Source organism: Puccinia triticina, chromosome 8A (genome assembly GCF_026914185.1).
Source record: "Puccinia triticina chromosome 8A, complete sequence".
Lineage (NCBI taxonomy): Eukaryota > Fungi > Basidiomycota > Pucciniomycetes > Pucciniales > Pucciniaceae > Puccinia > Puccinia triticina.
The window spans coordinates 6,619,823-6,636,235 of NC_070565.1; the positions used below are offsets into that span (position 1 = coordinate 6,619,823).

The window sequence follows — 16,413 nt, forward strand, 5'->3', positions numbered from 1 at the left end:
TTCAGCTATAAAGGCGATCTTCGGGCTCGGAACTCTCCGGTTGAACCGGAGCTGCTGGCATTTTTTCTTGTATTTCTTTGTAATATGAACTTTTAATGTACAAACGGTCTCAATCTGTATCTCCATTGGTCCTTAATAGCAAGGAATCTCAATCATTTCGCAACCCCAACGCGCGAGAGCGCAAGATCCTTTTTGTTTCTCTGCTTTCCGGGCTACAGCTAGATTCATTGCCCATGTAGAGAAGATGAAGACATACATACAAAGTGAGGCTGAGCCTCTGTTGAGATGGAAAACACTCTTATGCCGTCCCGAAAGACCAGCAGCCTCTCTTTTATAATCCCGCTGCCATTAGATCACATGCGCATGATGTTGCGGAGTTGCAGTCTTGAAGTTGGATGCTTGCCACGGTCGCGCCCCGCGCAGTCGCGCAGCCGGCTAGCTCCATTGTCATCAAACTCGGCGAGTCGGCTGGCGGGACCGGCGCTGCCCAAGTCAAATTTGAGGCCAGGGCTTGGGCTTCAACCTGCTTCAACTCCCCAGAACTAATTACAGAAAACAAAAATCAAAGGCCAAACCTCAAGCGGGTACTTAACCTGCTGTGCCTGCCCAGAAGCAACAGGGCGCCATCCCCGGACGACCAGGCTAATCAAGCTTAGACTACTGAGAACACTTGCCTCTTGATGGCGAGACATCTCAACCCGCAAGGGCATTTAAGCCGCGGAAAAAGACTTGGGTGCTATGTAAATCCTGCAGTGCAGCCGACAGCCTGGCCAATTCCTACAAGTATCTGATCCATTGCGCGGTTCTCCTCAGCAATCCTACTACAAACAGGGAAAACTTTATCTCAGTCTGCCAGTTGGGCCTGTCTCAGCCCTTGAGACAGTGATTTGATGGAGACATGTGTAGCCTCGCTCAAGGGCGGCTTACTGTCTACCGTGTTTCTCTTGTTGGAATGACAAAGTAAATTCATCGAAACATTTCGGGATAAACCCCAGCTGAATGGAAGAACGTGATTTCCCACGACCAGAACGGATTATCGTGTTGGGTGAAGTTTGAGGGATGTGATGCATCCGTGGTGTTGAGCCGGAATCACCCCCAGGCAGGTACCTCGGATACATCCAAATGTGCATATTATCAGACAATGATATGATGTCTTTTTCGGAAGCTCATGTTGGGAGCCATTGTGCATTAGTGGCAGTGTATGTCGGACAATATTGTGCCTACTTACTGAGGGTAGTTCGAGGATCCATCCTGAAATCGTGCGACTGAGTCCGAGTATTGGAGTTGTGTGTGTATTAAGGTTTCTCGAAGCCAGGCCTCGCCGGGTGGCCCGTGCCTGGCGGGATGCGAGCGGGTAACCCCGATGGGCGGTGCAAGAACGGTGGCGATCGAGCTCAGGAGTGTTGGAGTATGGCCGGAAGATTCAGGAAGACAAGAGTGCAAAAACAGAGTTCATGATCATGTACTTAGTCTAAAGCTAACGGGTGATACTCCGGGGGATTCACCCGGTTAGTTCGGGTAGCCATTATGTAGCCTGGATGTTCCCGCGCCCGCCTTCAATCTCTTTTCCTCACCGAGATTGGAGACGGGATCAGCAGCGCCGATAGCTGACGCGACGGGACTGTTTCGTCCAGGTTAGTATCTTTTTGCCTTGTTATCTTCATGCAATCAATTAACGAGATTGGAGACGGGATCAGCAAGGATCAGCAGCGCCGATAGCTGACGCGACGGGACTGTTTCATCCAGTGCCCATTTGCCCCTGGCATCTTATGGGTGCTTACCGGGAGCGGAGCGGGAGGTGGGTCTAGACTCTAGTCCAAGACGCGTAAACTCAGGCGGCGCTGCCCCGCGCGAGAGCGCGGAAGGGAACTGGTGCGCGATGGGAATCGCGCTTGACCAGAGAGGGCCACCGCACTCCGCAGTTGGGATCGCCGATTCGCAGCAACCAGATTCTTAAACCTAACTGATCCGGGAGCAACCGGTACCGGCTAGCCGTATCCGCCTCGGAACATTAGAATCTGCAAGCCTCGCCGATCACAAACCGACACCAAGTTCCCAAACCAAAAGAAGGAATTTTTTGCCCCACCCACCCACCCAGTTGAGGGTCCCGCCCGCCCGCGGGCTCAGACCTTTGTGCAGAAGAATCTCGCAGGAGGCTGCAGCATATTACCTACCAGGGCAATAGAGCATGCCTCCTCACTCTCTCTACTTCCAAACCAGCTCCGTGACACACTCCGCGGAGTAATAGTCAAGAGAAGGGAAGAGAAAGAGGAGAAGGAGTTCTTCCCCCCTTATCCCATACTCGAGTGACTCGGGGAGCTACAACAGTAGCTTTCAGGTCACCCTAGACAATAAGAAGGAACTAGTTAACCTTCAAGCATTGTTGAAAAAGTGAAAAGAAAAAGGGCCAAGGAGCTATCCGCGGCCCACCTACGCGCCTACCACGTGGCAGCAGATTGGATAAGGAGAGCAACAAACTACTCACAAACACCATCAACCAGAAAAGGATGGCCAGGATACCAACACCAGCATTGGCAAGCGGAGGATCATTCCAGGCCTGTGAGTAAACTACAATACACAGAAACAACAAAAGAAACTGCAGACGGACTGCCTCATTGGCAGTGGCAATCAACACCTGTTGTAACCCCACTGGTTTACACATGAAGGGTGTCATCTAGACCCCTTTTCACATCCTTTTCATGTATATAAACCTGTCTATGTTCATACACATGAAAAGCATCATTCCTAGCGTGAACCACATTCTGAGGTTCCTTTAGGTTATGAGCCCTCAAAAGTTATGGGACATGCTAAATGCACGCCAAATTTTTACTACATGCACGCCAAAAAGGCGTGCACAGGCGTGTACACCATCTGTTTGTGGTGTACAGGGAAGTTTACTCCCAGAAACCCAGCGCCCCCAGTCATGTACGCCAATTCTGCAGGCGTACGCGACTGGAGATGCCAATTCCCCAAGGAACATGGCATATAGATACAAATCCAGCTCTCCGAGAGCTCTTGCAAGCTGGATAGTACATGCCCCTTGCCTGGAGCACATCACGGCACTGGTACATACCAGGTCACCAAGAGCTCTCGGCAAGCTAGAAGTTTGACCAGCTCACCGTGAGTGTTTTGCCCGCAGAGCTGATCAAAGTCCAGCTTTCCAAGAGGTATTTATTCTCTTGGAGAGCTGGTTAATTATCATCACAGCGGCAGAAATTCCTACCTTCTGGCAAGCTGGTACAAATTCAGCTTGCCAAGAGGTATGCATTCCTCTCGGGGAGCTGGTCAAAATCCATCCTGCCAACAGAAATGTCTACCTGCCGGCGAGCTGGTGCAAATCCAGCTCACCAATAGGAATACATATCTCTTGGCGAGCTGTCCTTTGACCATCTTGCCGGGAAAAACATTCTTGGTGAGCTTGTTAAATCTGTGCAGCTCGCCAAGAGGTACATATTCCTCCCGGCGAGCCAGCACCAAGAGGTATACATACATATTTGGCGAGCTGGAAATTGACCAGATTTCCAGGAAGAAAACTCCTGGCAAGCTGGGATTGCACCAGCTTGCCAAGAAAAAGATGGGGGGGTTGTGAAATGGTGTGGCCATGCCATTTTATCTAGCGTGCAACAAATCCACACCCCCAAAGGGTAGGTGTACTGATGCTTTGTATGCCACATCTATTGGCATCCTCATGCCGGTACGCCAATTTTTACAGGCAAATTGGTGTGCCAGGCCCCGTATGGCATCAAAGTTGGTGTGCACAGGCTGGCACACAAAAAAATTGGTGTTATTGGGCCATTTACGCCAATTTCTTGGCGTACCCACCTATACACGCCAAAAACATGGCGTGCATGGAGTAACAATTTGGTGTGCATTTAGCACAACCCAAATTTATCTTGACTTCAAATCATATATATCTCTCTTTACCTTGTTGGATAAACAACCATTTCTCTCTATCTTCTAGGGTATCCCAGTGTAGGGAGTAATTGACCCCTAATCAATCAGCAAAACTTCAAAATATCCTATATCAATCACTCGACATCCTCAATGAAACATAACTATACCTAATAAGCTGCACGCGATTAGCTACCGCCGTGTATACCTGTTCTTAGGACGCTGAGTTCAGGGGCTGAAAATTTCTTTAAAACTTCTTTCAACCAAACCAGCAAGATTACAATCAACTTTATTGTCTCCACATCACTTGAATATCTCTTTCCCTGTTTCCATTTTTTTCTTTCCCAACATCTATACTTCAATATCCACCCAATCCCAACCACTCTGAATTCTCCACATAACTCTATCACCTCCACAAATAGACACACTTCTTTATCTTCTGATCACAATACGCCAAATCTCTTCTTCTACATTCCTGTCATCACCGTTCTTCCTTTTTTACTCTCCCAATTTTTTTTCTTCCTTTTCCCGTAAACCTGGTCCCCACCTCCCTCAAATCTTATCCCTCTGTTATGTCATCTCCCGTGGTGAACACCCCCAACTCCGGCGGCAATACCCCCAGGCCTGACCCACCAGCACCCGTTGTACGTTGCCCAGCTGTTGTCAATGTGGCTGAGGACAGAAACACCGCAGCTATTATTGCTTTGGTTGTAAACCTCATCCAAGACAAAGACCGCCTCTTACCTGACGGGTCTAATTTCGGAGTGTGGGGGGATTTTTTGCAAGAACACATGTGTGATGCTGTCAACAACGGCGATTACCTTATGTTCCTGTTGACAAGCAAAGTCCATGAACAAACTTCCCAATTGGTTCTGTTGTACTCCATTGACCGGACTCTGCGCCAACCTATGGCACGTTTTGCGACCACGCAAGCAATGTTTGCTGAACTCCGCCTTTGTTTCAACGTCAAGAATCCACACCTCAAGCTTTCAATCATCAAGACCTCAAGATCCTCAGCCTCTCAAGCTCTCAGTTTATTCCTCCCAATCCCTCTCATCCTCTTCCTCAGTTTCATTTCCCCCTCTGGTCCGCTCCCTTCAAATTCTTGGTCCCAAAACAGCATGTGCTGTGGGTTTGTCTCTTGTTTTGTCTGTGGTTTTCAAGTGGTTTTGATTCTTCTTCTCCCTTTCTTCTCTTTCCACTGGTGGTTGATTGTTTTGTCTATGTGTCTGCCTCATCTCTCTGGTTTCTCCTTTTTGTCTTGTGTTTTTGTTTTCTTTTCTTTTCTCCCTGTTGTCTGTCGTGTTGTGCGCGCATGTGGCGCGCAAGGAGATGATGAAATGTATGTGACAGGTCGCCTCCCTGAATCCAAGTTTGCCAAACTTGGATGATGGGAGAGGCATGGCATTCTGATCCAAGAAACAAGGCCATCACTTTTTCCGAATCATTATGAAGAATGATTCCCTCTGAATCCATCAAGATCACCAGATCCTTCCTCAACCAACAAAACCGCCGCCAAGGATACAAACCCTTGGTGAACTTCTCAAAACCACTTCCCCCCAGCTATCAATTCGAATCTGTACAACTCTTTCTGGACCAATCCGTGAGGGAAGTCACCCCAACACCTATCCCCTCCCAGGGCTGCCGCTGGCCTAGCACCGGACGGAGCTCCTCTTGGCAGGCTTGAGCGTTTAAAACCGCGATGGACGCCGATTGGGACTGAATTAAATTGGACTGGAGTGAATTATTGACTTGTAAATTCGCCAATAAGGTTGATAAATCATCATCCTGTTGACCACCCTGCTGTCTGCTAGGCCCCGCCACCGGACAAATACCTCAAGTATTGGGAGTTGGAATTTGATGTGGGAAAAAATTTATGAACAAAGGGGAATTGTGATCAACAGGCAACAGTGAATTGACAGAAAAGAAAGGATTTTATTGAGGAGGGATGTTCATTGGAATCAGTTGAAGTGTGTTGGGAGGTGGAGAAGTGTAAAACCCCCGCGCCGTAGGCGCCGCGGATTTCACAAACCTGTTGCAAGACCCAAAATGGGCCCCATATAGCTCTGCACTCCCCGCCCCGCCTAGCTCAGTAGAGATCCTCGACTGACTGACTATCTCTCCTGAGCTAGGTAAGCCCAAGTTTCCCCTTTTCTTATCTTGGCCTGTCCTCCACCTTTTATTGTATATAGGGAGAGATCCTCGACTGACTGACTATCTCTCCTGAGCTAGACGTGCAATACAAGCCCCACGTTGGTATCAGAACTCCTGAGACCCTCACCTGTGGCCACTACATACTAGTATACTGTACCGGGGCATAGAGGGGCCTGTTAGTACACGCTAGAGGGTGTACTGGGCGTGTAAATTCAGCGACTCTGGAATCCCCGGCCCTGTTCGAAACTCCAGAACTCCAGGCCCCTAAAATCCGTACAAGTCACTGGCCCTCCCGCCGGTCATATGATCCCCGTACTCCGACCCACCCGTAGCACATCACCCCAACATATCACCACCACCATCACACCCACCTTGTGTACATGTATTGATTAATCCAAAATACGATCATCCACCGTTGCATCTATACATCACATTGGCCAACCAATAATACCACACCCTAGACTGCATTTCACCGTCATTTGTGTCTCCGACATTTTTTTGTCAACTGTGTAAAGTTTTATGTTATTTATTTCCTTTGTTCCGGATTCTTACTATGAAAACAATAAAATAATGCATCGAAATGTTGAATTGATGTGATATACAATTACATGTAAAGCAAACAAAAAAGATAAATAAGAGAGATGAAAGAATCTGAAAAGAACGAGTAGTAGTGTCCTACTCATTCTCGGGTGTAGGATCAATATCTGCTTCGACCTCCTCCCCATCATCAGCTCGCTGCAGAGCTCCCTGATCACGTTCAAGAGCACGATCGAGTTGGGCTTGATACTTCTTCCCCGTATCGCCCATTAGACACACATTTCAACCATCTCTTTCCCTTTCTATCAAACGGGGGGAAAAAATGATGATATGTGTTTATCTTACTGATAATCAGTGTCGATAGAGATCATATCTTCGTGGTCTAATTGTGAAAGGAAGTCCGTACGAGTCTGGCCCATCACGAGGCATCTTAGTTTTTCTTGGGCAGTCTCGAAGCTCTTGATATGCAGACAGACGCTCGAAGGATGTGCAACTCAGATACATACCATCACCTGCCGGGCCACCGAGTATGCCCTTCGGATAGTGCGAGTGGTTTACAGAGCCGGGCTGCGATGCAGCGGTTTCTTCGGCATTCTTGACCAAGGCCTGCATCAGTAGAAAGGATGCGGACGCCCATTTCTGTTCATCCATGACGTCTGACAGTCCACATCAAAGTAGACATTTGGGAAGAAAACCCAATCAGATCTTCGAAAAAACTAGAAATCAACGCTTGATGCTCACCATCGTCACAGTCCTAGCAAAATAAGAGGAGGAACTCTTAGTCTTCATGGTTGTCCGTCAAAGATTGGGGTGTGGACGAAGACCGGCAAGAAAATGAAAGACAAAGGTCGCTCATACGTACCACAATCAAGCCGATCCGAGATAGCAGCCATTGTTTTTCCCTCTCGATGATAAGCTTAGCAGCGTGAAGCATATCCTTATGTTTCATGCAGCCACTCAAATGAGCGATCCGGCCGCCGACGAGCGCCCACAGAGCTTCGATCTCGGGATCGTTGGGGGGCCGGGCTTCGCGCCAGAGCTTCATGCGCTCGGTGCGGATGGCGCGGACGGCCTCCTGCTTGGTGAGGTCCTTGACGGTCAGGACCGACATCCGCGAGGCGTTCTTCTTCAGCGAGGCGTACGGCCAATGGTCGTCTGAGCAAAACACGATCGTCACGATCCCCGCCTGCGACCACGACTCGGCTCGCTGTTGCAGCTGCAGGTGCAGACTGTACGAGCCCTCGTCCTGGCGCAGATGGCTACCAACGTCCCCACATTGTCGTGCTCAGTCTCCGCTGCCCTCAATCTAAAGCTGGGTAAATCGGGGACTGAACTGTATGTTGTTGAAAACTAAGATCAATGGCCGCAAGTTTTTCGTGTGATAATCCGAGCTTACCAACTTGATATACTTGTCAAGGGAGCATCCAATGTCGTATAGAACTCCAACGGGTCGATCAGGATCCAGACTACGTAAATCCTTAAGCAATGCCAAAGGAAGGGCCCTAAGTTCGCCAGATTTGTAAATGTTGGCCAAGGAAATTGCTGCATCATGTCGACAGCAGCATGCCATGAACCCCGTATCATCACAGCCCTTCCAAGTAGACTCGTTTCTCTTGTCGTCAGCGGCCTTGTGTGCATCTGTGCATCGATCTGCCTATTAATTACATCACGATTGTAAGTCAAACCAATTCAGGTGAATGGCAATTCACCAAGAGGTAAACACGCGGACACACCTGAGCAGGAGGTTTATTCACAACCTCCATGTGACGAATTTCTCGAGTCATTCTTTCCACTGCGCCTTCCGGGAGAAAAATATTGGGTGTCTGAATTGTCTCGTGATCTCGGCTTGCCTTGGAGTGGTGTCTGTGCTGAAAATTGCCGTCCAAGCATACAATGAGACGATCTCGCGTGGATTCGGGGTAATCACTATTGTTGGGTGGCTTGGGACCAAAGCACGCTGGACAAGATTTTTTGGCCAATTTTTCCTTCTCTGTCAGGCCAAGCGCTTGATCCATTAAGTCATCTGACTGATTCTCGAGAGATCGGAAAAGATCGACTGCGGCCGAGAATGGTTTTCTGATATCTCGGGCCTGAGGAAGGGTACATGTTAGTTTAAAATATTCTTTGTTGATGTTAAGCATAACATACATGGTTTTTTCCCTTAACAAACAATCTCTCCGAATGCGGCTCAAGAAATTCCGTAAGTGCCGTAGTAAAAGGTGAAATGCCAATAGTGCAGTTGTTCCACAATGAGTTATGGAATATTAGCAGAGGGAGCAAGAAGGCTGTTTGAGGTTTCAGGGGAGATCCGGCTAGATAACCGAGACGTAATAGACGGACAGCATCGTATGTGCAGTTACAAAATTCAACCGACGTTCGCTTTTGTTCTGTAGGGAACGATCGAGAGATAATGATTAGAATACATGTTTGTTCATCAAAATAAGATGGAATCACCTGCCATATAAGTCAATCATGTCAACAGGGCGTGTCTTCTTCTGTTTAGCGGTGCACAAGCAGGAATGAGCTGGCTGTTGTTCTTGGTATGCGTCCGTGCCCGTCCAATTCTTTGTGTGTAACTTGAGGGTAAGGTATTAGGTGTGCAGTTCTCTCATTACACTTGTCCAGTTGAAATCCCTAGCTTGTCGTCGATATTCCTCTTGGAGGGAGTGGGTGCTTGGATCAATGTTCTCATGCGGCTCTTCTTCTATAAGCATAGTTAAATACCGTGTAGTTCCTAAATGATCGGGAGAATCGGGTTCTTCATCCTGCAACGGCAATTGTTCATTCAGATCGTAGGGATTATCGGTAATTTCCAAATCTTCAGTTTGCCCGGCTTCATGCGGAGCCACAGTTCCTCTTTGACGGAGTCAGTTCCAAGCACTTGCATTCAGGGTGGCATTCTGCGCGCGTCTCAGTCGTTGGGAACGGGATTCGCGTGGATTCTTTGACTTTGTGCGTTTAGCCATTTTGTTTACCAGTGTTCCAAGCGGAAAACATAGAAAGCTGGGTGCGTGAAGAGATTTTGAATCAGTTGATGTGTCGATGCCGATGAAGCCGAGTGCAAAACCAGATAACAATAGCGATACCAACGAAACAGATGAATGAGTTGAGGAGGCCACCGGAGACAAATTGACAACGAGAGAGTCAGTTGGCAAGAATCCGGAGGTTAAAATGTGATGGCGCAATAGGGGGGTTCACAATAGGATAAAAATAAAACTTTAGAGCCAATTTTAAGGCCTTTATCAACAACTTTTTAGAAATTTGTTAAGATGTACAGGATTGAGTGTCCCTTGACAATCAGACACACTTCTTCATTTGTAAAAACGTTGTCCATAAAGGGCTTAAAATTGGCTCTAAAGTTTTATTTTTATCCTATTGTGAACCCCCCTAATAGACAGGCCAACACCGTTTGCAGTACACAAGTCCTGCACGTCCCTGGGCAAAATTCATTGGCCACTTAAATATGTACTGCAAATTTTCATCATATTTCAAAACTCAGCATTGGTGAATTCTGACAAATATGAGAAGCTTGCTAGATTTGCAAGTTGCAAAATTTCCACAGCCAAAGTGATAGATATAGTTTCAAAGGATTTATGATTTGGATAAAATTTTGTTCTGCAAAAGGTTACATAGCTATGCTGAGTGACTAGAGTAGAATTATTTTTTGTGCAACAAGCCTAAAGATGTTAGTTTACTTAGTTTACAATCTCTATATAAGTTTTACTCAATAACTGTTGAATAGAAATTATTCAACTTGAACATTAATTTATGGAAGCAATGAAAAAAAAAAATGAATGTTGGTGGAATGGTGGATGGCTATTTGATTTACTTTTTTTGAACACATTGAAACCAAGTGACAATGTTCTGGAAGGGAAGTATGATACCAGCCTGAGGTTTCATGGTTTTCAAGAATGGACTGGTTGTTTGCAATGTTCATTCACAAATAGTTTATGCCTTTCAATCAAAAAAAAGGGAAGAATGTTGGTGAAATGGCACAAATGCCACATACACCAGGGAAGCTTTGGGGGCACTCCCCAGGGAGTGCCACAGCTGAATTTGGGGTTAGTTTTTGTCTGAACCGGGGCAGAAGTCCTTACAATGTGTTGGTTAATTGTTCAATAACTGGGGAAGAACTATAGACCAATCTAATTTGGAGTGATATGTAAACGTTGGACATGAACTATCATTCAAATCTGTTGGATTCATCTTGAAGTCAAGTTCATGTCAATCCTAACTTCAGCTCTACATTTCAAAATCAGGTAGCTCTTGCTTATCCAATTTTTTTTACATTGAAGTGAACTCCCTTCATCAAATATATATCACACCTGAAAAGCAACTGCCTAGATTTGGATAAAGAAAATTTCAGAAGTGCAAAATGTTTTAATATTTGCACAAGAGCAATAGAACTGTATTTTGGCTGGGTACAAAAGGGTGACACAGTTCATAAATCAATCAGCTGCAAATGCCCCTCTGTTCTAAAAAATGTGTGATTGGTGTGTGATTTGTCACCCTATTGTACGCGCGTACAATAGGGTGATAAATCATATTCCATCAGGGCAGTTACACTATTTTTTTCTTAAATTTTACCCTCATTTACTCGGCAGAAGTCCCCCTCTGGTATGAAAAGTGCCTGATTTGTCACCCTATTGTACGCGCGTACAATAGGGTGACAAATCACAAACTTTTCAGACCAGAGGGGAATTTTTGCCCAGTAAATCAGGGTGACATGGTTTGGAAACAATTCAGCTGGACATGTCCCTCTGGTCTGAAAAGTGTGTGATTTGTCACCCTAGTACAATAGATTGAAAAATCACACGCAAGTCACACACTTTCCAGACCGGAGGGACATTTCCAGCTGAATTGTTTCCAAACTGTGTCACCCTCATTGAAATGGCAAAAATTCACCTTTGGTCTGAAAAGTGTGTGATTTGTCACCCTATTGTACGCGCGTACAATAGGGTGAAAAATCAGGCACTTTTCATACCAGAGGGGGACTTCTGCCGAGTAAATGAGGGTAAAATTTAAGAAAAAATTAGTGTAACTGCCCTGATGGAATATGACTTGTCACCCTATTGTACACGCGTACAATAGGGTGACAAATCACACACCAATCACATTCTGTTGAGGCCACAGCAATGGGTACAGGATGATGAAATGGTTCCAACACTATTCAGATTGACTTCACCCTTGGTTAAAAACAATGTGTGATTGGTGCTTTGCACTTGAGTTAAAGTTTGGTTACAGACAATTTGTGTTCTGTGGTCCAGTTTAGTTAGTACTGATTTACAGAAGAGTTCCAGCTGAGTTATGGATACTTCATATATACTTGTATATCATTTCATGTTTGATTACACATATGATGTAGTAGACATTGCGCTGAGTTATGAAAAAAATTCAAGGTAAGGCACTCCCTGGGGAGTGCCCCCCAAGCATCCCTGGTGATAGTCACTTGGATTTATTATTTTGACACACCTTGACCCCAAGTAACCATGTGCTGCAGAAAGGAACATGTGGCAGAATTTTTGATAGTGCTCCAACAATTCTCCATTTGCTGCAAAGGACATGTGGCAGAATTTTTGATAGTGGAATTTTTGGATAGTGCTCAATCAGGGTTCTCAAAGTTGGCCACTCTTGCTCCAAAGGCATGAATTATTTTTTCATGAGCATATATATAATTAAACCAACAGCAGGTTCTTGGGAACCATCAACACTTCTACTTGATCTCTCTTCCAACTTGTGAGGACTTGGAGTCAATGTGTTCAAAACAAGTATCTCAATTTTCCATGAGTTCACCAACATGTGATAACATTATGATTAGGCCCCATTTGGATGCACTGGAGGACTTCCCGTAGGGTCTACGCCCCCTGGACAGAATAGAATTTCACAGATCTGTCACCCAACAGATTACCTGACAGATCTGTATGTCCGTAAGCACACAAATACAACAGACATATATTTACAGCCCCTGCCACCAACACCCACCATTCACCCCACCACCCGCCACCACCACGAGGCGCAGATTCCTTTGAGGTGCCAACAGTGACCCAGAGCAAATCCGCTGCCGCCGCCATCCCAGCAACATACTCAAGCTAGGGGAAGGCGGGGGGGGGGGCTGACTGGGAACGCTGAGGAGGCATCCGGGCTGGCTATTGACGTGCGTTGGGGAGGAGACGCCGGCTGCTGGCGGGGCTGCCTGGTTGGTGGTACAGCAGCCTGATTTACCAGGCCCTGGTCGATTTGTGATATTCTAGTCTGTCCGTGGGGCGTAGATCCTACGGAAAGTCTTCCACTGTTGTACATTTTAAAATCTGATATTACATCTGAAATAACATCAATTTTTTTGTAAAATCAACATAAAACATTGTTAAACTCTGGCTCTTGATATCTCATTTAAGAAAAAGTTTAAAAAATCTGAGTATGGATCAGGAATTAAAGATATTTTAGCCTTTATCACCAACAGGCACCAAGTGACTTATGTTTTTTTAAAAACAAAACTGTGTACTGGCCCTGATGTCCATTTGGAAATTTTTTTGTTGAATTTCTTCCTGATCATTCAGAATTTGAAACTTAGAAGTAGAATAAAAGAAATGAAACTCTGGAAATTAGAAGTATAATAAAATAGTTCAAGTGCAGGATTGATCTTATGTAAGTGAATCTAATCCAATAAAATTTGAGTTTTATGTGTGGGTGCTGCAAATAAAATATGAGTTCTATGAGTGGGTGTCACATATGAAGGCTGAGGATCAGGGGAGAGTACTAGTGAGAGTTAAACAAATGCAAAGCTACTGATTTGGATTTGGAATTAAATTAGAAGTATAATAAAACAATTAAGGTGCTGGACAGATCTTGTTTGTGTAAATCTAATTTAGGAAAATATGAGAGTGATGAGTGTTGGCCAAAGGTGGGAGAAGAATTCTGAGGGAAAAAAAGTAAAGCTACTTACCCTCCCTATCCTTCTTCCTCCTCCTCCTCTTCCTCACTGTTTTTGTCCGAGTTGGATGCAGATGAAGAGTCAAGTTTGCGTTTCTTGTTTGGATGAGATGATTTTCCGTTCCCTTTTGGGTTCTGTGTTTGCTTGAGGACGCTGCTGCATTGACCTACAGAAACTATAGTCGGTGGCGAGTTGCCCTCACGAGGTTCTCCATCAATTTCGAATCCCACACCACTTATTTCCGGGGCTGGTGGACCAATCAGTTTGACCCAATCTCCCTCCAATGCCGCAACAACGAGTTGGGCATGTTTATCTCCCATGTCTCCCGGCCGCTTACAGAAGTGTTGCGGAGTAACACCAATATCATTGTCTTTAACTCGCAAGCCAACTTTGAGTTGAGCAAGACTCTGTTGAGTGCGAGTACCAGGCCATCCACGTGTCCATTTACCATGCGTTGCTTTTTCTATACAAATGTAGAGTTGATGATGTCAACCTTTGTTCCCCAACATACCATAGCAAGAAAACTGACCAATAGCATCGTTCAACTTTGCTCGGATAAAGTCAACATTTAGTTTTTTCCCTCCCTTATCGTGCTCTGTGAAGATATCTCTTGACTTGGGCTTGCGTGATGCCTGCTTTTTTAAAATTGGTGGTGGATCTTTGCCGGTCAGCTTCTTGACAACAGTCTGGCCTTTGAGGAAATCAATAAATTTTACAACTGGATCATCCTCAGTCGAGTACATATCCAGGAAGTGTTCACCTAGATGACTTCCCCCAGTGAACTTCAGTGTGGAGTCTTGGCCCCGCAATCCAACAACCAACAAGCCTTCGGTGCCGCACCGTTGGCTTAACTGTCGCAACTGTTGGGCAACACCAACGATGAACACAAAATAAATTCACATACCATCAAAGAATGTGAAGGAAATTCACATGGATCGTTAGATCAAACATACGAGGATATCAGCAGGGAATGAAGGACTCACGTCAGCAACAACCTTGCAAGCCCAGTGATTGAAATCAAAATGAGGCGCTTTGCGTTTCTTGATTGTGCCTGGTGAAGGGTTGGGGTTGTTCTCGCTCTCATCGCCTTGATTGGTCGAATTACACGGAACTGAAATGGACTCGAGAAATTCAGGATCTTTCCACTTTGTCTGATCGTCGGAATCAAGCATTTTCCAGAGTTTGCCACATTCACGCTTTTGATTGTTTGGGTGGAGTTTTGCTGTAACAAAAACAATCTCTAAGCAAACATGTGATCAATGAATAATGGAAGCAAAACACTCACAATCAGTAAAAACCTTGCTAGCAACTGGATCATACCGGCAGTAATTGTTGTAACTAGTCGAGCCTCTGGGATTTTCCCCTTTGCCAACGTATCTTAAGCACGGCGCAATTTGGAGCTTGTTCTTATAGGCTATGGTGTACAGCTTGCGTTGGTACTCCTTATAAGCTGCGTTGAGCTCAACCTCGTCTTTGGCGGTGAGGCGGAAATATTGAGCATGCTTGGCAACTAGACTGATAAGCTGGTTGAGCTGCATATGCTTTGCTTTCTCAACTAATTGGGCTGGAGTCTTTGAGCGTGGAGGGGGCTTTGGTTTGGTAAGTTTGGGGTTGGAGCGAGAGTTTTGCTCCACAGCACCTGAGATCGAGCAGTCAGTCGGTAGGGAAGTGCCTGCCAAGTCAGATTGGTTGGTTGTCGGGGTTTCATGGGTTGCTGAGTTTATGGAGTTTGCCGAGTTTGAGGGGTCTGGGTTCTGATTGTGTGAACGGGGTGCGGGTTGTTGTGGCTGCGCAGGTAGACCGGGATAGCTTAAAATTTCGTGGTTTTGGGTCGAAAAAGCCGGTCCTCCTGGCGCCTGGGGTGTTAAAAGTGGGTTGAGGTAAGTGTCTGGTTGCTGGTATGGGTCTTTATGGTACTGATTATTGGTATTTTCAACGCCCTTGTATTGTTGGTAAGAAGAATTTAAGCTCCTGAACTGATCGTCAAGAGACAGCGAGGATGGGCATTGAGAAGGGTGTCCAAATATGTCCATTTGCGATGGAAGCGGTCTTCAAGTTCGAGATTGCGGGCGTTTTTCTTCGATTCCTTGAAGCAGAAAGATAATCCAGTGATGAAATTCCAGCAATGAGGATGGAAGAAAAAGACACACATACCTTGTAAGTTTTGATTTCAGTGTGTGGTTGCCGTTGGCGGTGCTGATCCGGGTGATCCAATGAAGTGTTGGATGGTGGTTGAGAAAGTCAACACGATGGCGGGGGTGATGTGCTACGGGTGGGTCGGAGTACGGGGATCATATGACCGGCGGGAGGGCCAGTGACTTGTACGGATTTTAGGGGCCTGGAGTTCTGGAGTTTTGAACAGGGCCGGGGATTCCAGAGTCGTAGACGGTGACCGGAACGCTAGGGTAGGTCGCCCAGGTCCAAGCACGCGAGCTTGTAGACCAGGCCAAACCAGGGGGTGTAGGAGAGTGAGACAGGGGAAGGAAGGCCCGTGAGCTACCCGCGCTTACTATCCCTGAGTCGACTCAGCTTAAGCCTTAACCTTAAGCCTCTCCCCCCCCCCACATCCAGAGTCCACACCGAACTCTCTCCTACCGCCGTCCAGTTTCCACTCCTAGCAAAACCGTTTCTTTTTTTGTCCTAGCAAAACCGTTTCTTTTAAAACAAAGACTCTGGCTACAGAATGGTCGACGAAATGGTAAAGCGAGCAACTCATCAATTAGCGCAGAAGAATACGGCAGGGGAAAAAGGTTCTTCAAACCTTGCTGGACCTGAGGCCGGAGATTTAGGTGGGTTAAGTGGGACTACGAGTGGTTAGCCTATTTTTCAGCAGCCTAAGTCGTTGGCTTGCTTATCAATAACAGCCTAAGTTGTTGGTTATGTTACGTGATTTCTAACGG

At 46.1% G+C, this 16,413-nt stretch overlaps 2 protein-coding genes across 2 annotated transcripts; both read right to left on the reverse strand.

The window, feature by feature from the left end:
- Positions 1 to 6,923: 6,923 nt before the first annotated feature.
- PtA15_8A725 (uncharacterized protein) lies at positions 6,924 to 9,548 on the reverse strand (the record flags this gene model as incomplete). The annotated part of the gene is made up of 6 exons (XM_053172184.1): positions 6,924 to 6,964; positions 7,089 to 7,238; positions 7,324 to 7,336; positions 7,445 to 7,841; positions 9,307 to 9,415; positions 9,509 to 9,548. The coding sequence occupies 6 exons, from the start codon at positions 9,546 to 9,548 to the stop codon at positions 6,924 to 6,926; spliced, it is 750 nt and encodes a 249-aa protein (XP_053023373.1).
- Positions 9,549 to 12,396: 2,848 nt separating this feature from the next.
- On the reverse strand, positions 12,397 to 15,546 carry PtA15_8A726 (uncharacterized protein; the record flags this gene model as incomplete). Its single annotated transcript, XM_053172185.1, has 6 exons — positions 12,397 to 12,446; positions 12,667 to 12,775; positions 13,684 to 13,976; positions 14,043 to 14,373; positions 14,497 to 14,735; positions 14,799 to 15,546. The coding sequence occupies 6 exons, from the start codon at positions 15,544 to 15,546 to the stop codon at positions 12,397 to 12,399; spliced, it is 1,770 nt and encodes a 589-aa protein (XP_053023374.1).
- Between the last annotated feature and the right edge of the window lie 867 nt (positions 15,547 to 16,413).